General features: G+C 44.2%; 2 protein-coding genes and 1 non-coding gene across 3 annotated transcripts in view; all 3 read left to right on the top strand.

Moving 5' to 3' along the window:
* The first annotated feature begins 2,322 nt into the window (after positions 1 to 2,322).
* The window catches only part of LOC103171851 (copine-3), a 42,549-nt gene continuing 20,343 nt past the window's right edge, over positions 2,323 to 24,528 (top strand). Inside the window, exon 1 of the mRNA XM_042341687.1 lies at positions 2,323 to 2,397. The gene's annotated coding sequence lies outside the window, so the exon portion shown is untranslated. The remainder of the gene's footprint in view (positions 2,398 to 24,528) is intronic.
* Positions 2,382 to 16,413, top strand: rbm12 (RNA binding motif protein 12). The gene is made up of 3 exons (XM_042341688.1): positions 2,382 to 2,441; positions 10,975 to 11,064; positions 11,885 to 16,413. Exon 3 carries the CDS (start codon positions 11,910 to 11,912, stop codon positions 14,424 to 14,426), a length of 2,517 nt encoding a protein of 838 aa, XP_042197622.1. The 5' UTR covers positions 2,382 to 2,441; positions 10,975 to 11,064; positions 11,885 to 11,909; the 3' UTR covers positions 14,427 to 16,413.
* On the top strand, positions 22,840 to 22,913 carry trnag-ucc. The gene has a single exon. It is a non-coding gene; the product is annotated as a tRNA-Gly (tRNA).

The raw sequence follows: 24,528 nt of genomic DNA, 5'->3' as shown, positions 1-24,528 counted from the left end.
ACACACACAGCCCCCCCACCACACACAGCCCCCCCCCACACACAGCCCCCCCACACACACACACAGCCCCCCCCACCACACACAGCCCCCCCCACACACAGCCCCCCCACACACACAGCCCCCCCACACACACACACAGCCCCCCCACCACACACAGCCCCCCCCACACACACAGCCCCCCCCCACACACAGCCCCCCCCCCACACACACAGCCCCCCCCCCACACAGCCCCCCCCCACACACAGCCCCCCCCCACACACACACACAGCCCCCCCCCACACACACACACACACAGCCCCCCCCACACACACACACACAGCCCCCCCCACACACACACAGCCCCCCCCCACACACACACAGCCCCCCCACACACACACACACACACAGCCCCCCACACACACACACACACAGCCCCCCCCACACACACAGCCCCCCCCACACACACACAGCCCCCCCCTCACACAGCCCCCCCCACACACACACAGCACCCCCACACACAGCCCCCCCCACACACACACAGCCCCCCCACCACACACAGCCCCCCCCACACACACACACAGCCCCCCCACACACACACACAGCCCCCCCCACAAACACAGCCCCCCACACACACACACACAGCCCCCCCACACACACACAGCCCCCCCCCACCACACACACAGCCCCCCCCACATACACACATAGCCCCCCCACACACAGCCCCCCCCCACACACACACACAGCCCCCCCACACACACACACAGCCCCCCCCACACACACAGCCCCCCCCCCACACACACCCCCCCACACACAGCCCCCCCCCACACACAGCCCCCCCACACACAGCCCCCCCCCACACACACACACCCCCACACACAGCCCCCCACACAACACAGCCCCCCCCACACACACAGCCCCCCACACACACACAGCCCCCCACACACACACACAGCCCCCCACACACACACAGCCCCCCCCACAAACACAGCCCCCCCCACACACACACAGCCCCCACACACACACACAGCCCCCACACACACACACAGCCCCCCACACACACACACAGCCCCCCCCCACACACACACACAGCCCCCCCCACACACACACAGCCCCCCCACACACACACAGCCCCCCCCCACACACACAGCCCCCCCACACACACACACAGCCCCCCCCACACACAGCCCCCCCCACACACACACACAGCCCCCCCCCACACACACACATCCCCCCACACACACACACACAGCCCCCACACACACACCCCCCCCCTCACACACACAACCCCCCCACACACACACACATCCCCCCACACACACACACAGCCCCCCCACACACAACCCCCCACACACACACAGCCCCCCACACACACACACAGCCCCCCCCACACACAGCCCCCCCCCCACACACAGCCCCCCCACACACACAGCCCCCCCCACACACAGCCCCACACACCCACACACACAGCCCCCCCCACACACACACACAGCCCCCCCCCACACACATAGCCCCCCCACACACACAGCCCCCCCACACACAGCCCCCCCCACACACACACACAGCCCCCCCCCACACACAGCCCCCCCCACACACAGCCCCCCCCACACACACACAGCCCCCCCCCACACACAGCCCCCCCCCCACACACAGCCCCCCCCCACACACACACACAGCCCCCCCCCACACACAGCCCCCCCACACACACAGCCCCCCCCACACACACACACAGCCCCCCCCCACACACAGCCCCCCCCACACACAGCCCCCCCCACACACACACACAGCCCCCCCACACACAGCCCCCCCCCCACACACAACCCCCCCCACACACACACACAGCCCCCCCCCACACACACAGCCCCCCCCACACACAACCCCCCCCACACACACACACAGCCCCCCCCACACACAGCGCCCCCCCACACACACACAGCCCCCCCCCACACACACACACACAGCCCCCCCCCACACACACACACACACAGCCCCACACACACACACACAGCCCCCCCCACACACACACACACACACACAGCCCCCCCACACACAGCCCCCCACACACACACACACAGCCCCCCCCCACACGTGGGGGGGGCTGTGTGTGTGTGTGGGGGGGGCTGTGTGTGTGTGGGGGGGGGTGTGTGGTGGGGGGGGCTGTGGTGTGTGTGTGGGGGGGGGGCTGTGTGTGGGGGGGGGGGGGGGGCTGTGTGTGTGTGTGGGGGGCTGTGTGTGGGGGGGGCTGTGTGTGTGTGTGGGGGGGGCTGTGTGTGGGGGGGGGCTGTGTGTGTGTGTGGGGGGGCTGTGTGTGGGGGGGGGCTGTGTGTGTGTGTGGGGGGGGGCCGTGTCGCGGTGGCTGCTGGGAGCGCCGCCATGTTGTGCTGTGAGTCGCTGTGAGGCGGAGCCGCCGCTGTGAAGACGGTAACTTCTCCGCTCTGTAGCCTCCGCCCCCCCCCATAGCGCCGGTAAGCCACGGTCATCCGCCTGCTGGGGTGGGGGGGGGAGCGGGGACCGTGGCTCGGCCTCAGCCTCAGCGGCTCCGGGGCCGCGCTGTGTGTGAGGCGGGGCGGGGCGGGGCGCGGGCTCGGCCTGGGCCTCGCGCTGAGGGCCTGCCCAGGGCAGGGCCTGTCTGCCGGGGCGCGGGGGCGGGATTGGAGCCAACATGGAGCCGCTCGGTCGGGGGTCGGGGTCTCAGCACTTTATAGTGAAGAACATCTGTGAATCTGCTGAGAATCTCATTAATAACAGTCAGAATCATCCCCGGCGTTTGGTATTGATCACCTGATCACGTCTTCCAGACGCCTCACAGCGCTTCACAGGATATACTGTAAAGTGTAGTGACTGTATGGGTAAAGCGCTTTGTGCTGCCCCCCAGTAACTTGTCCATCATCTCCTCACGAGTTGTGGGCGTCTTGACTGAATTTTTGGGTGTTGTATTTTTGGGGTTCCTCACTGCACTGTTTGCCCCCCTCCCCCCCTCCTCACACGGCACAGTAAATGAAATGCAGGTTTATTTTGGGGCCAGTGCGCAGGGCAGTGTTTGGGGTTACGTGGACTTGATGGGTTGTGCAAGTTATAAAAGGAAGGGGTTACACGGTACCTGGTACAAAACAATCTCGCTCTTAATGTGCAGTTTTAGAGAAAAGGTGAGGAGTATTGAAATATGAGTTGAGTGAAATGTGTTGTACTCCTGGGGTTTTGTGCATAGTTTGGTTCGCCTCTGCTGTGTATAACACTCAATTTGTGTCCTCGTATCTTTAACATTTTACTTTCTTTGTTCAGGGAACCTGATCTCAGCTAACTCTTGGTTTGTAGAGTTATTGTTTGCGGTGACGTTTCGTTTAATGCATTGTTGCAATGTGGAACCCTGTGGGAAAGTTTTCTTTTATTGTCGGAATTTGTTGTCCCAGCAGCAGTTTTGATAGATGCCAATGCTAGTTGTGCAGATTCTTGTGTATATATATAACAGTTTAATTATTTAAAGATTGTTATCAATTTTTCTGTTGAGTCCTAAATTATCAGTTTTGATGGACTGTCCAGAGGCGACCATGATGTGTGAGGTGACTTCTCTGACATTTTATATTAAAAATAATATAATAATCCTTGCATTTGGTATAGCGCTTTATCACGTCTTCGAGATGTCTCAAAGCGCTTCACAGAATATACTGTAAAGTGAATTGATTGTATATTTTGTGGGTGAAATGCGGCAGCCAATTGTGCACAGAGTGTCCCATAAACATTTGTGCGTTGAGTGACCAAAAAAAAATCCGTCAGTCTTGCAGTTCTTTGTTTTAAGATATTGATATGCATGGAAGGGAAGAACAGTAGCTGTTGTGGATAATTATTCTTCCTTCCAACCTGTAATTCACCTTTTTTTTAAAAAGTGGAATCTTTCCATAGTGTTATTTTTGAATAATATCTAACGCTTTAATATTCTGTGAAAGACTTGGGTGGGGAGGCTTGACATTACTGTTGGGAACCCCAGAAGTGATGCTCCAGTTTTAATCCTCTAATGCTGATGAATTCCCAGGCAATCGTAAATTTTACGGAAGATAACCTGTCTTTCAGAGAGAGAACCATTGTACAGATAAATGATGAATGAAAAATGGGCTCAGAAATATCAGAAATCTGCTGAAATCACAGGAATTAGTTACTGGAACAAAACTAGAATAAATAAGCAATTTTAGAAGTACATTAAGTATAATCTAAGAAAGGACATGATTGAATTCCCTTGTCTCCAGTATGGTACAAGTGGATTGAGGAGGGAACAGCTGTGTAAGAAGTGCCTGTTCCCTTGTGCAATCTGGAGCCCTGGGCTAGGTTGACATCTATATTGGGATCTCGGGTAACTTGCTAAATGATTCTGCACAATTTGAGTTGATTTGGTGCACAAATCTGGAAGCAAAATTTGGAGTGTCTTTCTCATTGTCTGCTGTAAAGCAAACCTTTACACTCACATGCTACGTCTAGTTCTGGGCTATTCCTAGGAAAACATAACGAGTTTTGTTGCTGTAAGCAAGCTGGCTCCACTCCCCACTCTCTCAAATGTATTATTATTATTAAGTGCAAATGTAGCATTATAGAAGGAACTGTAATAGTAAACCTTAAGGAGATGACTTGTACGGTGTGCTCAGAAGAATTATTTGTAAGATTGCTCTGCTCCATCGAAGGACGCAAATTCAAATTACCCTTTAAATTGCTGACTAGTGGTTTTGATAAAGCTAGATGAAGTTAGTGAAGGCATATCACTGAAATGTATGCTTAAAATTTAAACTCTTTAAAAATCCTGTGGTTTTCCAAATTCCTTCTTTATTTCAAGCATGTTAAATTTTCCTCCATCAACTCTTGCTGCAGGAAGCAGAAGCACGCTGCTGCTGTTGACCTTATACAAAGGATTGCACTCGGATCAGCTTTTGATACTTGCAAGTTACGGAATATACTAATCCCTCAGTTGTCAGGCCCACTGCAGACCTGTTTCAGGACTGGTAATGTCACAAGCCGTCAAATATCCAGGGACCTTGATTGGCCAATTGAATTTAACTCCTTTTACTGAAATTGTCAATGGGTACATTTTCCCCCCAAAGTTATAATCTGTTTTTTTCCAAATATAATAATATTAATCCTAGCACCATATCACTCCTTCGAGACATCTTAAAGAAAATATTTCACTTAATTTGATGGTCGATGTTCATGTTCACAAGTGCATTGACTTTTGTCATTCCTTCCTTATTCTTTGAAAATACCGTAAAAAGAAAGGAAATGCATTCATTGTTGCTGCTCATCTCCATCTTTGTATATTGTGCAAAGGGCTGTGATTGAGTACAAAGATCCTATTACAGTAGTCAGACTCAATCCAATCACACAAATGCAAGCTTGTATAAGAGTGTCTTGCAGAATGTTTTGGGTGGAATCTGACGTGGAGAAAGGGACTCCTAATGCTTGACATTCCTTGTGTTTCATAATGTTTTAGCTAAAATATATTGTAAATATCTTATTATACCTTTCAAGGCCCAGTAATATTTGTTGGGTGTGTGTGAAGGAGAGAACTGGGAAGGATTGTGGACCTTTTTAATCGCTCTGATCTTGGTGTTGAAATCCTTTGGTTTTTTAATCAGTGGGATTTGTTGTGTACTTTTATTTTCTTTCAATATGTCTGCCTGATACAGCAATTTAAAATCAAGCTAGTATTTGTGGTTAGATGTGGAATATGAGCATGTAGTATATTCTCAGAATTTACAACAGTAAATCGATGTTTTTGCTCTTGTTCTCATGATTTTGATTAAAATTACACTGTTGCCTTTTTATGAAACGAGGGTAAGAATGTCTGTACTTCAATGTGGTCTTTTCATCAATCTGTTCCTAATTTTTAAGATTGCTCTTTCATTTCTGTCATAAGGAAAATGTATGATTTGCTTCTCTCAGTTATCCAGCTCTGTAACAAACGGAGGGTTTGAAAATAGTATGAGCCCATTTTAAGTCCCCCAAAGGCTATGGAGTGTTGTGAAGAGCTGCAAAGCTTAAGTGCTTAACTGGTTTGCTGAGCAAGGTTGTGTAAGGATCAGGATTTATGAATGAGTGGAATATTCGCTTGCTTTGTGGGAAATGCCTCATTGTTTTGAAATGCACCGTGTGTTTTGATCTCTCTGGTTTGTTTGTATTCAGCCCTGATGTGCAATAAGGACGCAGTGTCATTGGATGATGAGATGGATGTGTGGAAGTAATATTTTGGATAACCCAATGTCCAACTGCTGCCTGGATGGTTAACAATGTTACAATGTTTTTTTTACAGTGTTTTCTGCTAAGTAAAGCACCACGTACAACTGAAAATATGTGGAACAAACGTTAAAAAAATGTAATTTGCAGTGGGAGTCAGGAGGGGAGAGAAGATGCTGGTTTGGGTTTAGCTTGGCCTGGAAATGGGAGAGAAGATTAGTTGACTTGAAAGGCACTATACAAATGCAGTTTGTTATTGTTGTTGATGCGGTCTGGATTCTTTGGAATTGATTGCTTCTTGTTGGAAGTGAAAGATACATTTCTGAGGCCGCATGAGAATATTGGTTTCAGCTTTCTCAATAGTTATTATGATCAAATGTTGCTGAATTTGGAGCTTGTGCAGTGAGGTCCTTGGCTGATTGTTTTTCTGTTGGTGGATATTAATTAGTTTGCACAAGTTTAATGAATTGATAAAGTAGCTTTTATTATACTGCACTTTATAGCGATCCTTATTACTTGCCTTGTCGGTTAATTGGATTGAAATGACAATGTTCCTGAGTGAACAAGGAGTGTTTGCTTTTTTTTCTGTATTCTGTGCAATGCAATGACTTTTTTCTGCCTGTTTGCTGACGTATTTCAGAAATATTTGAGAATGAAGCAATCTGGATTGGAGGGATTCCTGGTTTAAAATGCTGAATCTTGGAGTGATCCTGTAATGTGCCTTGTTTTGCTGTTCAAACTGAACACAAAGCCTTCTGTCAATCTCGCTGGTTTTATGTACACATAAATCCTTGAATCTGTGCAATAAGTTGAATCTAATTTATAATTATGTTGACCTGGTTTAAAGTCTGCCAATGACACACTTTCTTCTGTCATGTTTTTCTTTCTCAATTGATTCCCATTGAGATGTTTCTGTTTGGTCGAGTATCTCTTCTGAAAGGTTTTCAAGCATGTGCTGTTAGTGGTTTGGTCCATGTGGTGTGTTCTGTTAAATAATGGAACTGTGCTCTGCTTCGGAATTGTACATCAAGTTCTGAAACTAAAACACCTTTACAATTTTTTCTCATTATGTGGTTTGGAGCTTTCTGAGAGCGTTGGTACTGCTCAGTACTACTGAGTTTTCTTGTCCCATTGTGACTGCATTGGTTTGTATAAGGATTTTACAGTTAGTGCTCTGACCAGTCAGTGTGTGGTCAGAGCTGGTATTCTTCTAACTATGGGCCAGGGGTGGCCATGTTCTAACTACAGTACAAACATTTATGTAATATTTTTGAAGCTGTATTGTGTGTGGTGATTTACTACAGTTTGTTTTCTTATGTGACCACTTCCTTCTGAAATGTATGTGGGAAAGTGTATGTATGTACATCCGTTTGATTGACGTTGCTTGCTGAAGCTCTAGCTTGGCTGGGTGCAAGGCACTATTCCTCTCATGAAAAGTTCCTGATTTTCATTGCACTGACGACCGCTCCATAGTAAAGACCAGACATGCCCGATCCCTTCAAGCAGGGGAATTAGATTTGAGGGTGGTGCATGATTTACCAAGCGAGCAATTGTATTGTCAGTTGTCTGAAATGGGAGACTTGGAGAAGAAACAGTCCACTGTAGGGTGGTGTAGAGGGGGATGTGGTGTGTGTGTAAGTGGAGGGAATTGGCCAGGTCTTGAGTAAAGCAAGGCCTTTAGACAGCGTGTCCTATTTTTCTCTCTGTGTAAATATCAGCAAAACATATTTTAAAAATCTGTCTCCTTTTAAATTACTGTAATTTTTGCCTTATTTTTTTAACCCTCAGGTCATCCTGGGCTCAATGCTATTCTCAGCCTGAGGCATGAGGCAATCCAACTGGCAAACCACTGCTTGGACACTACCAGCGTTTCTCCTTGGTCGAACTGCTAGGAAGGGGACTTGAGTAGTGTGAGAAGCATAGACTGTATGTGACAATTTATTTACCAAAAAGTCGCACTTAATGTTGCATTTAAATGTTAAAGACACGTATATTCTCCTAGAGGCCACAGTTTTCCATCAGGTGACATTCTGAAGATAAAACCTTTTAATATTAGGTGCGACTTTTCCAGTGGTTAATGTCCCACTTAATGCAGCAACTGGTGACAGGATTTTCTTACGTCTCTTTCCAGCTCTGCGCTCATACTGTGTGATAGTTCAGTCTGCAAGTTTGACTTTCATGGCTGCTGGGTTGCACTACAAGTGCAAAGCAGCCAGAAACCATGGTCAATGCTCTGAAAGAATTCACCAGATTGTTTTCATACTATTCTTTCAGCAACTGCTCTTAGACCTGCTAAAAGTCAATACAAACAGATTATATGATACAATCACAATAGAGGATTTGAATTACAGATGTGTGAATGTCAATGAACAGGTTTCCCACCATCCTTTGTATTAATTACACATTATAATGCTCGCTGCCGTGATCATTGAAAATCCAGCGCATGGGAAACTTTTGAGGAATTTGCTGTAGATGGGTAACCATACTTTGTTCCTGAAACAAAGGCCTTTTTTTATCCTCTTCCCAGTGTCTCTACTGAGTTGTCTCAGAGTCAGAGTGTGTGCTGATTCCCAGCACTTAGTTGGTCAATTTCCCCAGGTTTAATCCTGATATGTTTTGCCTGTTTCAAGGTGATCTGCTTTTTAATGATTCAAATGGTCAGTCGGTATTAGTTTTTTAAGTATAGAACTCCTCATGATCTGGTTGCAGATGCAGTGGTTGCCGATTAAGAATAAATATCCATCCATTCATTTGAAATAATTTAAAATTGTAGCAGGTTATTATAATAATAATTTGCATTTGATATAGAGTCATATCACGTCGTTGAGACGTCTCAAAGCGCTTCACAGAATATTTTGTAAAGTGAATTGACTATTTTGTGGATAAAACACGGCAGCCAATTGCGCACAGATTTGGGCAGTTTGTGGTGTAGCAGATAATTACTGGTGATAGAAAGTTTATAGAAATCCTGATCAAGTGTTAAAGAATTATGATCATAGATTCAAGCAAATTCCTGGTGTATGTGAATAGGTTTGTACAGGAATTAATTGATTACAGATTCCCTTCAGAGGAAGCGTTACAACTATAAAACAAGACATTGGCTACCTCAGTCTGGGTCAGGGATCAAACCTGAGTCAGCGGGAGTGGGGAGAAAATAATAATAATCCTTGCATTTGATATAGCGCCTTATCACGTCGTTGAGACTTCTCAAAGCTTTTCACAGAATATATTATTAAGTGAATCGACTATATTTTGTGGACGAAATGATCGCTTTCATGCCATTCTTTTCAGCAACTTCTCTTAGACCTGCTAAAGATTGAAAAGGTAGAGCATCAAGCTGTGTAACTGAGCAAATTGTCCTGTGCTCTGAAGTACATTACCTTTGATAAGTTATATTAATCTTTGCATCTGATACAGCTCCTTTCATGTAGGAAGGACTTTGCAAAGCGTTTCACACAATTTACTGTAAAGTGTAGTGACTATTTTGCCGGTGAATACAGCAGCCAATTTGAGCACAGCAATGTCTCCTGTAAAGTGATTGATTAATCTTATCTGTTATTGGCCAAGACAATGGGAGAAATACTTCACAATGTTTTCTTGGCTGCAAATAAACCCCTCAACATTTAAAATGTTTTTAGTGAAAGTTAACTGTACAAAAACTTCACCAAGGTGATCTTTCTAGAAGTATTTCAACTATAAGGGCTGATGTGTGTGATTTTGGTTTACACACAGAAATGGTGGTGGCAAGGTCGAGATTAAGTGATTCAGTATCAGATTCTCAATGTTACTTGTAACAAAGCATCAATATTTTTCATTTCCCATTGAGCATGCTGCTCAAGATTATCCAGAGCTGCAGACCCCGCCAAGCATTCACACTGACCTGTATGGGAGTTTGGTAATCTATGTAATCCAAATGAGGCTGTTTATAATAATAATCCTTGCAATTGATATAGGGCCTTATCACGTCTTATAGACGTCTCAAAGCGCTTCACAGAATATACTGTAAAGTAGATAGACTATATTTTGTGGGCGAATCGCGGCAGCCAATTGCACGCAGCAGCGTCCCACAAAGAGTCGTGGATTGAGTGACCAAATTATTATCATTATTTTATTTTTTGAAGGAATTATTACCCCTGGAAAGCAGTCTGCCAATCAACTAACAACCAGGTTCCTACTTACTGCTGGGTAAACGGAGGGCGTGGAGTAAGGAAACTTGCCCAACATTGTGTACAATTTCTAATACATTTTCTAACCTGCTGAAAATCTGCCAGATACATCCCATAGTGACAAAGATGGAGTATAAGCCCTGCTTTCCACCAAAACCAACCTCTATTCCAGTGGTCCACAGCACAGTGTTAGGCCGGATATCTTCAATAGATACCATTAATAGACATCTCCATGAAAATATTCCAATGCTTGCTGCCCTGAGTGAATTGCTGTGCCAAATTACAGCACCTAGTTACTGACTGCAGTGGAGAGATCTAATAGCTGTTATCGAATCTGCTTCCAGGGCATTCCAGACCATAACAGCAAAATTACTGTACAATGTGGTGTATTTTTGTACTTTTTCTGATAACTTAATTCTGGAGCTTTGTGTTTGGGTGGATAAAGTCAAACCCTGTAATAAATGTTGTATCATTTGGGAATGTTGTGAGGAATTCTGAAATGTTGTTTTTGCGCTCATTCAGTGAGCTGCAACATGTTGGTGGCACGCTTGTGTCCACACATCTGATTGCATTGCCTTTTGCCGACATTGATTTGTCATCCCGTTTATTCTTTCTGCAGTCTGTAAAGTTGGTTTAAATTGGTTGGCAACAGGATTGGCTGGTGTCCTCAGCATCTTAAGGGAAACAAACGCCACTGTTTTGGTTACAGGTAAGATTCTCTTCTGTAAGGGTGAATAGAAGTAGAAATGTAGATTTATCATCTCACTGGGAGCTTCGCCAAATTGAGAACCATTTAATGAAATATTTAGTAAAAAGGCATGAGTATTTGGGTTAGTGCCGTTTGGGGTTAAGCTTAGCATTTTTAGTTTCTTTTGCTATTTGAAGTCTGTATTGAAAATTTAGCAATAGCCTTTTGCTCACAATTGCTCCCGTGTGAAGTGTTCACGATTGGCATGTTGAATTTGACCGTCCTTCAGCTGCAACATTGCTATTCGAATACAATGGTTCTGTAAAACCACTGGCGTGGTCCTATCTTCATTGGAAATAGTAGAATTGGCTGTTGTGTTTTCAGAAAATCTACCAAACTTAATGTGAGAGTTTGCTAACTACCAGTTGTTTGTGTATGAAAATGGATTCATAATATAGTACTCCTTTGCAGGCTGGAGGGATTTTAAAATTTGAGGCAATTTTTGCTTTTGCTGTGGTTGACTGTTTCCAAATTGCTTTCTTTTGCATTCAAATCTAATATTGCACATCTGCGTAGTTTAAAGATTATTTTTAGGAGGTTGGAGATTAAAGAGAAATGCATTAATTTTTTGGTTGCTGCATTAAATTGTGATTATATTAAAGCTTGGGTATTTGTATATTTGAGTTGGATTTGAGTAATACATTGCCTTGTTAAAACTAGTTGTCCTAAGCAATGAATTTGTTGTATGTTTTGTGACGGCTTACACTGTTAAATTCTGAATGTTGGTTGAGCTGGATTTCTGCTAACTCGTCTGACATAGTCGTGCCTTTTTCATCTGCAGGTGGTTGTTGTTGATTGGGCTCAGCATGGCCGTGGTCATCCGCCTGCAGGGTCTCCCCATTGTGGCGGGGACCATGGATATCCGCCATTTCTTCTCTGGATTGACCATTCCTGATGGTGGCGTGCATATTGTAGGTGGTGAACTTGGTGAGGCTTTCATCGTTTTCTCCACAGATGAAGATGCCCGGCTTGGGATGATGCGGAGTGGGGGGACTATTAAAGGCTCCAAAGTCTCACTCCTATTGAGTAGTAAGACTGAAATGCAAAACATGATTGAGCTGAGCCGAAGGCGTTTTGAGACAGGGAATGTGGATATGCCACCAGTGGGCTCGAGCAGACCTGGGCCACCTAGTAATACTGGTATGAGTGGACGGGGGAATTTGCCTTCTACCATATCTAACCTAAGCACTCCAACTTTGGTCACTACTACTTCCTCAATACATGAAGGCATGGGTAATAAAAATGTGCCCACCTTTTCTGCTGCCAGCATGGGAAACACACCCTCAAGCCACAACCCCACTTTCAGCAGCCCAGGGTTTAGCATGGGTTCAACAATGCCCAGCACTATGCCACCATTAAATACAATGAACTCTGTGCCCCCCTTGCCACCACTTCCTCCTTTACCTACAATACAATCACTACCACCAATGCCTTCAATTCCTCCCATTGGTGTGATGCCAACAATGCCACCAGTGCCCCCCCTTCCACCTATAGCACCTCTTGCTCCTATTCCTCCAATGCCACCTATACCTCCGATGCCAAGCATGCCACCCATGCCTATGAATACAAGTAGCGGTCTTTCTCTAGGAGGCACTGGCCCCAGTGGAATGAATGGCTCAGGGTCTGCAGTGGGGATTGGTAGTAATTTAAATTCCATGTACCTGGGCCCCTTGGGTTCTTTGGGTCCCATCAACCCAATGAATTCCCACAGTTCATTGAAAGGACCCCCTCCAGTCAACCCCGATGACCTGTACATCCATCTCTACGGAATGCCATATGCTGCCACTGAGGCTGATGTGAGGGATTTTTTTCATGGACTTAGAATTGATGCAGTGCACATGATGAAAGACCACTTGGGTCGCAGTAATAGAGACGCGATTGTGAAGTTTTATGGTCCCTCTGACACTTTTGAAGCTTTGAAACGGCACGGAAAGATGATGATGGGCCAGAGATTTGCCAATGTGTTCCCTGCCACAGAGAGACAGTGGCTGAACCTCACATCTAACTTCAGTCTAACCAAACACGTGGGCCTTCCACCAGCAAGCGTAGGCCATTATGGACATAACCAGCCGCCATTTCACACGTCTCGATCTGAATCCCCAAGCAGGCGGGAAAGGTCACGATCCCGTTCTCCTCATGACAAGGAGTTCTGTGTCTATCTGAAAGGCTTACCTTATGAAGCTGAGAACAAGCACATCATGGAGTTCTTCAGTAAACTAGAGCTCATTGAGGACAGTATCTATATAGCTTATGGACCAAATGGGAGAGCAACTGGAGAAGGCTTTGTGGAATTTAAGACTGTCATTGATTATCAAGCAGCCTTGTGCCGCCACAAGCAGTACATGGGCAATCGTTTCATCCAGGTTCACCCAATCACTAAAAAAGCAATGTTAGAGAAGCTGGAAATGATTCATAAAAGAACCCACAGTTTTATGCAAAATGAACAGAAGCGAGATATGGTAAAGATTGAAGGAGAAGCAATCGGTTGCCCAAAGGTTTGTGGCCACATCTGGAATATTCCCTATAACGTAACCAAAAGTGATGTGTTCCAGTTCTTGGAAGGCATTGGCTTAGCAGAAAATGGGGTCCACATTCTGACTGACAATAACGGGCAAGGCCTAGGACAGGCGTTGGTGCAGTTCCTGTCTGAAGAGGAAGCCCAGAAAGCCGAGCGACTCCACCGCAAGAAACTGAATGGCCGCAATGCATTTGTCCAGCTCATCACGCTCGAGCAAAAGCACGAGATGGAGAAAAACCCCCCTTTCCAAGGCAAAGGCCAAAAGGTTCCCAGTCAAGGGGGTCCTGAGCTTCCTTTCCTTCAGAATGTGGGAGGAGACCCAGGTCCTCTGTCAGGTGGCAATCCAGGTAATAGTCTTAATGGCCCCATACCACTATTCAACCCTGGCAGCAGCTTTGGGGGATCAAGCAGTATATTTGGGCCTGGGCCTGGATCAGGACCTGGGGCTGGCAGTGGTATTGGTGAGGGGCCATTGGGAGGGCCTGGCTTTGGAAGCAGCAATGTGGGCAGCTTCCCTGGACCAGGAATGGAGTCTGGCTTTGGAGGCGGCCCTTTGAATCCCAACAGCCCGACTGTGGTGAAAGTTCAGAATTTGCCCTTCAAAGTCTCAGTGGATGAGATCTTAGATTTTTTTTACGGATATCGTGTGATTCCAGACTCAGTGTGTCTGCAGTTCAACGAGCAGGGCATGCCTACAGGGGAAGCCATGGTAGCATTCGAATCCTGCGATGAAGCAATGTCAGCTGTAGTCGACCTCAGTGACAGACCAATAGGATCGAGGAAGGTCAAACTGGTCTTGGGATAGACCAGAATATGAAGTGACACTATGGCTTCTATGGTTGGTCGCCTTTAGTACAGTTATTAAACCAATAGGTTGACTGAGATTCCGCTAGCCTCTAACTTACAAGTCTTTGCAAGAGACTTGGTCCAGGCTATCTGGATTCCAAATGAGAAATAGTTAAGTGTACACCATTGACAATGTAGACCCAACAAAAGCGGGCTTTGTGTAGATCCATGGAACTGTTAGTGTGCTAGTACATTTTGGCCAGCTTAAAGCCTCAGCACAGATACACATTAGATAATGTTATAGTTGGGTCCCTTTGTTATTACCAATTCTTTATACTTTAGTTCTGGCGTCCTGATTTGACATTTGGGAGATGGGAGCTGGGTCTGTGCCTGACAGTGCCGGCTATACCTGGAGACAGTTTTACAGAATTGCGTATAGAAATGGTGCAAATCAAAGTTAGGCTGAGATTGGTAGTTTTTTCCAAAGTGACATGAATTATAGTTTGTGCATGTGGGTATTGCATTGACTTTACCATTTAGACAGTGGAATTGTAGCAACTAGCGTGTAAATCAGTTGAAATGAGTTTTTAGTGTTGTGCATGTTGAGCCTTTTTGTTTTGAACAGTCCTTTTTTTGATATGGAAAAAAAATCTGTGAGCAGCCAGCCGATTCTGATCTCTCTGTACATGTACAGTATATCGCAGGTTAAGTTGTCCCACTTGTGTGTTTAACGTGAACTTGTACCAATGTAATAGCCCAAGGGTTGATGTTTACCTGCTGGTGACAGTACCTAGCAACTCATTCACAGCAAGAGCTGCCAGATTGTTCACAGAGCAATGTGCGTACTTTTATTTTGACCACTACAGGTAGATTTGTGTGTTTTTTTTTGCTCTAGGATTTGGCCACAACCAACCTTTTAATGCTTGGTGGTAATCTTTCTGCATTAATACTTTTTTTTTAAAAAATGTTTCATGTGGTTTGTTTGTGAACGGCATATATACAAAAAAAAGTAATTTTCTAACAAATTGAGTGGAATTAATTCTTGTAAGCCAGATCTGTTTAAGTAGTAAGTCCCACTGGCACGTCCTCTCTTTGGCACAAAGTTCAATGATTTGGATCCGGATGCTATACTAGTGGAGATTTAATACAACTAGTACTGTATTTTGAAATTTTTTTTAAGCAAATGTGAGCTGGGTAGTCCCGCCGTGCCCTGTGCTGAGAAATGCTGTACAGACTTGGTAATCAACAATCCTACTGTATCATATCCATAAGTTTTTGTAAAACCTACAAAATAAATCAATCAGTAACTGATGTTTTTTTTAATACAAATTTACCCGTTTGACTTTTGAAGAGTTTTCCTGATGTTTTTTGCAAATGATGTAGAGAGAGATGTGACGTGTCTACACTCACTACACCACTGTACAGTGAGAAAGGACTGCATTTCTCCACTGAGCATCTGTGAAAGGTCCCAGGACATGAGATTTTTCATCCCTGTGGCTTTGTGTGTGTGATTTTTGGTGGGGTGGGGAGGAACCAATTGGTTTCCGTACCTGGGTGATGTCTCTTCTAGTTACTTGGCGAGCAAGTTGTCTTCTGCCATACAAATTGGGTCTTAAGATTACTGGAATACTTTTATCTTGGGTAAAGCCAAGCTGAGCTCTGTAATGTTCTGAATTCAAAGTCTGCTCAGTGGGTTAATGTTACAGTCCACATCAGCCACATATTGTACGAACGGCATTGCTCTTTGTCATCAGGGTTCCTGGCGGTACTTACTGCTGAAATCTTTGTATCAGCACCAGTTGCGTTTAAAGATTATCTTTGTAATTTGCAGACTGATGAATTTTGCTTTTACAGCTATTTGGTGAGATCAGTTGGCAAATATTTGAACTCTGAACCATTATGTAAAAGAACACGATGTACATATATCATTATCCTCTGCAGCTTTTTGTCAATAAAATGCATTCCATGACAATAAAGGAAATAGCTTCTGTAGGTTTAGCTGTAAACCTTTTGTCTTGCTTTTTCTTTAATTTATATATAAAGAGGCAAATAATGCATTTCTTGCCTGCTGTGTTTAACTTCAAGTGTTGTGTGTGAATACAGTGAAGAGCAATATAGTAAATCTGAAATCTGTTATTTGATGGGCTAAGTGGGAACGATTGGATAGACAGGAATTGGTTTGAGGATTTGAACTCTCTGTCTAAAGAAAAGTCATATTAATTGTCGTCTGTACTTGCTGTTTTTTTCACTTCTCTAAATGTGGCCACCAGTGAGAGAATAGGTAAGGAAATTTTGCCTGTAAACAGCAACTCTTGTCACAATCAGTGCACCAGTTTTGTTTAGTGTATTTAGTTGATTAGTATCTTTACAGTGTACATGATAAGGCACTATACCAAATGCAAGGATTATCATTATAGTGATTTGGACAGGCAATTCATGAGCAACTGGGGAAAGGTTTAATCCTCCAGACAGTTTTTGGGGGCTAATTTTTAAAAAATTGAAGTTCAGTCAGGATGGCCAGTGGGGGGGGGAGAGCCCTGTGCCATCTCCATTGAACACTTGAGCTGGTTAACACAGCAGATGTCTCCAAATTGAAAAGATGTCCTCTGCATTTCCTAAACTACTTGCAACCTACAGAAAAGAGTGACGTAATCACAACTAAAATAACCCGTGGAGACTTGATCAGATTGTATTTACTTAGGAGGGCACAGGAAACTTTCTCTTCTCCCCCCCCCCCCCCCCCCCATTATTTTGTTTGGTGTGTACTGGAACTGTGCATTGCTTTAGCAAAAGAATGATAGGAAATGAGTGAATTTTCATCTGGTTTATCATGATATCCCTGGTAATTTTGGTTTCACTAAAGAGTTGTTCAGTTCTAGATTTCTATTAAACTAGTATTTTGTTTTGCTGCAGTTGTATCTCCGATTCTTAAACCACATATACAAAATACCGAGAGATGTTTGGGTACAGGTGGTGACAGTGTGTGCCTTACCTGTCCTGCTCATTGCCTTGTATGTAATTTGTTCTCAGGGCTCTCATATCTGGCCGTCTAGATTCACACCTTATTGGCCACTTTGCAATTATCATTTGGAAAGTATAGTGCTTTGACGGAGGGAACTCAGTCTTCCAGGAAATCTTGGCATCAAAATAAGATTCTGAATGGCTCCAGTTGTTAACCTCACTCCATTAGTTAGTGGCTCTACTGTATACTTGCACAGATTAGATTGTAGCCACCAGAATGTAATGGTTTGGCAATGGGAAACTATCTATCTGAATGAAGTGTATATTGATGTGTGCGTTTCCTGTGAGCTTCAATTAACTAATGCAAAGGTTAGTCTGCTAATTGACAATTTGTGGTAGTCTGAATATCCCAAGTAATTATTGCTTCCTATCATCAGCACACAAAAGCAGTTTTGTGTCACAAGTTGATATTTTGTGAGAAGTTGTTACATTTGGGACTGTCCAGCACTTACCAATTTTACAATCTTACATTGGTACAATTTGAGGTCTCACTTGGCTTTTCATGTATAATGTTGGCGATGACCTGCAATGATTTGGAGTGAAACACATTTATGGCAAAGTTGTGTTTCAAGACATTTGTGCAGAGATTTTTTTTAAAGGATGGAGAAAGACTCCATCCCTAAGGCCTGTTACTGCACTGAATCACAATCTGATTATTGGGAGATTCCTGCTTTGTTTATCCCTGAACACTGAAAGTATCGACTGGCCAAACTGATGAATTTTCAGTGACTAATAAAATCACCTTGTGGGTTACATTCACAGCATTGACTTAGTAGGAATGCGCTGCCAAAATAGTAAGCAGCCCTGCAATTGGAAATAGCTACTGTGTGACAATATTATGTCAGTCTGTGAATTCTGCTTCATTATACAGTCCTGTAGCTTAGTCATTAGAGGACCTGGATTCGATTCCCAAGCAGGGCAAAATGTTGGGCAAGTTTCCTTACTCCCCACCTAGCGGGAGGGTGGGCGGGGGAGAGAGAGAGGTCTCTTACTACTCCAGTCAGTGATGTGCATTCTGAATGCCTTTTGATCATGACGCTCAGTGCATTCTAAGTTTGTGTATTGATAGGGTTCATGTGCACTCTTATCTGCGGTGTTGGATAACCAACATGGTGTTGGATAACCATTCTCCAATTCCACTGAAAAAACTGGGAATTCTTAACCTTTAACCTGAAGGTTATTTGGGGTGGGTGGGGTTCGGTTGGGGGAGAGATCCATCTTCAGGTCTAAGGTGAGAGACTAAGGTATGAGTGGATGCAAAACAAAAGCACTACATCAAATGCAAGTATGATCTACACAATGTGTCTTGACCCCAGCCTCCAGCAACAACAGCAAAATTACATTTGTATAGGGCCTTTCACATCAGGAGCTCTTCCCAAGATGCTGGACAGTCAGTGTTTCAGACTGGAGATGCGGGTCAGGATTGGGGAACACTCTCCCTGCAGCAATGATATTCCTATATCCCTCACTCTTGAGGAAGATTGTCAAATTAAAATCCAATTTCTGCTTTTACTTTCAAACCCATTTCATGAAACATCCAGTAATGTGATAGAACTGGTTGTTCACTGGTGCTTTCCCCTACATGACAAACACATCACCATTGCTGAATCAAACATTTTGGAGCTCCCTAACGATCACCACTGCTACAAGGACTGCAGCTGTTTAAAGAGAAGCCCAACATCACCACCTCATGGAAATAGGGCCACGCATTGAATCCTCTCTCTGCTAGCATCATCCCAATCCTGAGACGAATTTAGACATGAACCCAGTTCAGTTCAAGTGATATCACCCTTGCCTACTTGTTCCCTACATCTTTTAATATGCTTTTTTCAGTGCTATCTCATTGTAAGAAATGTATTTGTGAACTTTGCCTCTGGAACTATCAGTGAATTACAGATCCCACCCATCCATTATTAAACCTGCTATTGTTCCAAGACACTAACCTGTGTGAAAGGTGTGATATATAAATGCAAGTTGTTTAGTGGAAGGATAATAGAATATTACAACACAGAAGGAGGCCATTCGACCCATTGTGCCTGTGCTGACTCTTTGGAAGAGCTACCCAATCAGTCCCATTCCCCTGCTCTTTCCCCATATCGCAGCAAATTTTTATTTTTCAAGTACTTATCTAATTCCCTTTAGAAAGTTGTTATTCAATCTGCTCCCACCACCCTTTCAGGCAGTACATTCCAGACCATAACAGATATCTGTTTTTAAAAAAATTCACATCTCCCCTCTGGTTCTTTTTCCAATTATCTTAAATCTATGTAACCTGATTACTGACCCACCCACCAGGGGAAATGGTTTCTCCTGATCTACTGTATCAAAATCCACATAATTTTGAACACTGCTATTAAATCTTAACCTTCTCTGCTCTTAGGAGAACAATCCCAGCTTCTCTCCACATAAGTAAAGTCCCTCATCCCTGGTACCATTTTGGTAAATCTGCCCTCCACCCAGCCAAGGATCAAATAAGCTGAAGGGCCTTCATCTGAATCTCTTGTGAAGAGCCTGTTCCTCTCCCAATGAGCATACAGGTTCCAGCAGGGCCCACAGGTCAGGAGTGGGCACTGAAGCAGATTGTAGATGAGATGTACTAACCCAGCACAGACTGGGAATAGACCCCAGCTCTGCTCTGTGTGGGTTCATGTCCCAGTGCCTTCAGCCAGTTGCTCATTGAGAAAATGATATGAGAGTTAAATACAAGAGAATATTTCCTGTGAACTAAGAATGTGGAGAAAACCTGGAATTAAGCGGCAGCAACCAGTGTCTGACATTGCGCACTCAGCCGTGCTGGTGTCAGTCTGGGAACAGCAATCTCAAGGCTATTGGCACTCTGGGACGCTCGCCTGGTGTGAAGGGCACTATGTAAATGCAAGTTGTTATTGGTAATTAAGGCTCCTCTAGGGCAAAGTGATCATAATATGATGGAATTTAGTATTAAGTTAGAGAGAGAAATAGTTAAGTCCGAAGCAAAGGTTTTAAATTTAAGTAGAGCCAATTTTGCTGGTATGAGAGAGGATTTAGCCAAAATAAACTGGGAAATTAGACTTAAGGATTTGACAGTAGACCAGCAATGGCAGACGTTTAAGGAGATAGTGCAAAATTCCCAGCGAGCACATATTCCTTTGAGGAATAAGAATGCCACGGGAAAGGTGGCCCAACCGCGGCTAACTAGAGCAGTTAGGGACAGTATAAAGTTAAAGGAAGAAGCCTATAAAACAGCTAAGATGAGTAGTAAACCCGAGGATTGGGAGAACTTTAGGGATCAACAAAGGAGAACCAAAAAAAATTAAGAGGGAGAAAATGGAATATGAGGGCAAATTAGCGAAGAACATAAAGACAGACTGCAAGAGTTTTTATAAATATATAAAGAGGAAGAGGCTGTTAAAGGTAAATGTGGGTCTGTTAGAGGCAGAGACGGGGGAATTATAGTAGGGGACAAAGACATGGCAGAGTCATTAAACAAGTACTTTGCTACTGTCTTCACCTTAGAAGACACTGAAAACCTACCAAGAATAGAGGGGAACCAAGAAGACAATGTTAGCGAGCAACTTGGAGGAATTAATATTAATAAAGAAATGGTTTTAGGTAAATTATCAGGTCTTAAAACTGATAAATCTCCTGGACATGATGGCCTACATCCTAGGGTTTTAAAAGAAGAGGCTACTGAGATAGTGGATGGCTTGTCTTTGATCTTCCAAAATTCTCTGGATTCTGGAACAGTTCCCATTGATTGGAAGATTGCAAACGTGACACCACTATTTAAGAAGGGTGGGAGAGAAAAGATGGGGAACTATAGACCAGTTAGTCTGACTTCAGTGGTAGGGAAAATTCTTGAGTCCTTAATTAAGGATGTCGTTATGGGATTCCTGGAAGACCATAACAAGATTAGGCAGAGTCAACATGGCTTTACAAAAGGGAAGTCATGCTTAACTAATCTTTTAGAGTTTTTTGAAGATGTATCTGCAGGTTAGATAGGGGGGAACCAGTAGATGTAGTATACTTAGATTTTAAAAGGCATTTGACAAAGTGCCACACAAAAGGCTATTGCACAAGGTTAAGGCCCACGGGATTAATGGGAACATATTAGCATGGATTGAAGAGTGGCTAACGGGTAGAAAACAGAGAGTAGGGATAAACGGGTCATTCTCGAATTGGCAGGATGTGACTAGTGGAGTGCCACAAGGATCAGTGCTTGGGCCTCAGCTATTTACAATTTACATCAATGATCTCGACGAGGACATTGAATGTAACGTATCTAAATTCGCGGATGACACTAAACTCGGTGGGAGAGTAAGCTCTGAGGATGATGCAAAAAGATTGCAACGGTATATAGATGGGCGAGGGGAGTGGGCGAGTAGGTGGCAGATGGAATTTAATGTGGGGAAGTGTGAAGTTATTCACTAGGTAGCAAAAATAGAAAAACAGATTATTTTCTAGAGGGGGAGAGATTAGATAGTGTTAGTGTTCAGAGGGATTTGGGTGTCCTTGTACACCAGTCTCAAAAAGTTAGTTTGCAGGTGCAGCAGCAACTAAGAAGGCGAACGGCAGTTAGCGTTCATTGCAAAAGGTTTAGAGTACAAGAGTAGGGAAGTCTTGCTGCAACTGTATAGGACTTTGGTGAGACCCCACCTGGAGTATTGTGTGCAGTTTTGGTCTTATTTAAAAAAAGGACATACTTGCCATCGAGGGGGTGCAGCGTAGATTCACTCGGTTAGTTCCTGGGATAAGGGGACTGACCTATGAGGATAGGCTGAATAAACTGGGGCTGTATTCTCTAGAGTACAGAAGAATTGGGGGAGATTTTATTGAAACATATAAGATTCTTAAAGGGCTGATAAAGTAGACACTGAGGGACTGTTTCCCCGGGAGGAGAATCTATAACCAGGGGTCACAGTCTGAAAATTAAGGGTCAGCCTTTTAGAACAGAGTTGAGGAAACATTTCTTCACTCAGAGGGTAGTGAACTTATGGAATTCACTACCCCAGAAGGCTGTAGATGTCAGTCCTTGAACATCTTCAAGGCTGAGACTGATAGATTTTTTAAAAATAGAGGGTTTAGGGGATATGGGGAGAGGGCAGGTAATCAGAGTTAGGTCTGAAGATCAGCCATGATCTTATCGAATGGCGGAGCACAGGCTCGAGGGGCCGAATGGCCTACTCCTGCTCCTAATTCGTATATTCTTATGTAAATGCAACCGATTGGTTTTCCTGAATGACATCTTAGGCTAGGCCCCAGTAGGGTGTTTATTTGATATGTTGCTTTGGACTCGGCCAGTGATTGCGATGCTGACATGCAAAACGCCTCCCCTTTCCTCAGACAAAATACTCAGACAATGGTGGTATCTGCTCACTAGTTTGCCATCTGTGTAAATGTTTAGTTTAATCTCCTGGCTGAGTACGATATGATATCCTGTAGCTCAGTGGTTAGAGCACTTGCTTTCCAAGCAAGAGACCTGGTTTCGATTCCCAGCAGGGCGCAACCTTGGGCAAGTTTCCTTACTCCACACGCCTGATGATAATCCTTCAAGAAAAAAATAACAATAATAATTTGGTCACTCAATCCATGACTCTTTGTGGGACGCTGCTGTGTGCAATTAGCTGCCGCCTTTCACCCACAAAATATACAGTCAATTCACTTTACACTATTTTCTGTGAAGCGCTTTGAGATGTGTTGAAGACATGAAAAGCACTATATCAAGTGCAAATATTATATTTAAATGAAATATTGTGTGGGACGAGACCGCAATTCACCTCCACTAGTTTCTATTAAACACAATAACTTTCCAATGGGAGCTGCAGATCAGTGTGTGTCACACAGCATCCACTGCCTTTTGGGGGAGATAATTCCAGATTTCTACCATCCTTTGAGTGGAAAAAATGCTTTCTGATTTCACTCGTAAATGGGCTGGTTCTAATTTTAAGACTTTGCCCCTTTTTTATTCCCCCACCAGAGGAAATAGCTTCTCTGCATCTACCCTATCAAATCCCTTTATCATCTTAAATACTCAATCAAATCACCCCTCAACTATCTAAACTTGGAGGGCTGATATTGTGGTGGGGTGCGCGGGGAATGAAGATCTGGGTTTTGATTGGAATCCTGTCTCCCCATAAATCTTTCTCAACTAAACATGCTTTTATATAGTGCTTTTCACATAGTGTAGAGTTTCGCAGCGCATCATAGCAATCCGGGAGCTGAGTGAGAGTGGGGTCTTTGTCAAACGCCTTTGGAACGAAAGCAAATGGAAGGTAAAGGATTGGGTAAATGTATGAGTGCCTGGGCCCCAGTACTGAGTCCTATAGTGTATTGGTTAGAGCACTCGTCCCGCAAGCGAGAGGGCTTGGGTTTGATTCCTGGGCAGGACCCTGAGCAAGTTTCCTTACTCCACACGCCTCTGTTCACTTAGCAGTAAGCAGGAACCCAGTCGTAAGTCGATTGGCGGATCAGTTTTCTGGGGATAATAATCCCTCCAAAAACAAATTTGGTCACGCAATCCACGACTGTCTGTGGGACGCTGCTGTGCGCAATTGGCTGCTGTGTTTCACCCACAAAATATGCAGCCAATTCACTTTAGAGTATATTTTGTGAAGCGCTTTGAGACGTAAATGATGAGTAACAAACCAGAATTAGTTAACAATCTGATGGTAAGGGAACATCTTGCAAATAGTAGTGACCATAATATGATTGAACTCTATATAAGGTTTGAGAGGGAGAAGGAGAGTCACAAGCCAAGATTTTAAATTTAAGCAAGGTAAACTTCGAAGGGATGAGAAATAATTTAACTGGTAAACTGGGCTGAACTGTTAATGGGTAAACCCACAGTCATACAGTGGGAAGTATTCAAAGAAGAATTTGGTACAATACAAAACCAGTCCATACCCCTAAACACAAAAGTTCCACTTGTGGAGTTCAACAACCATGGTCGACAAATGAGGTAAAAGGCAGCAACAAACTAAAAGAAAAGTCTTACAATAACGCAAGAAAAAGTGGAAATCCAATGGACTGGGAGAGCTACAAAAAACAACAAAGTGAAACGAAGAAAATAATAAGAGGTGCAAACGGAATATGAAAAAAAACTTGCAAGGGATATCAAGAGC

The sequence above is a fragment of the Callorhinchus milii genome, unplaced genomic scaffold, assembly GCF_018977255.1.
Source record: "Callorhinchus milii isolate IMCB2004 unplaced genomic scaffold, IMCB_Cmil_1.0 Scaffold18, whole genome shotgun sequence".
Lineage (NCBI taxonomy): Eukaryota > Metazoa > Chordata > Chondrichthyes > Chimaeriformes > Callorhinchidae > Callorhinchus > Callorhinchus milii.
Note: the sequence above shows the minus strand (reverse complement) of the source record. Positions and strands in the feature narration are given on the sequence as shown.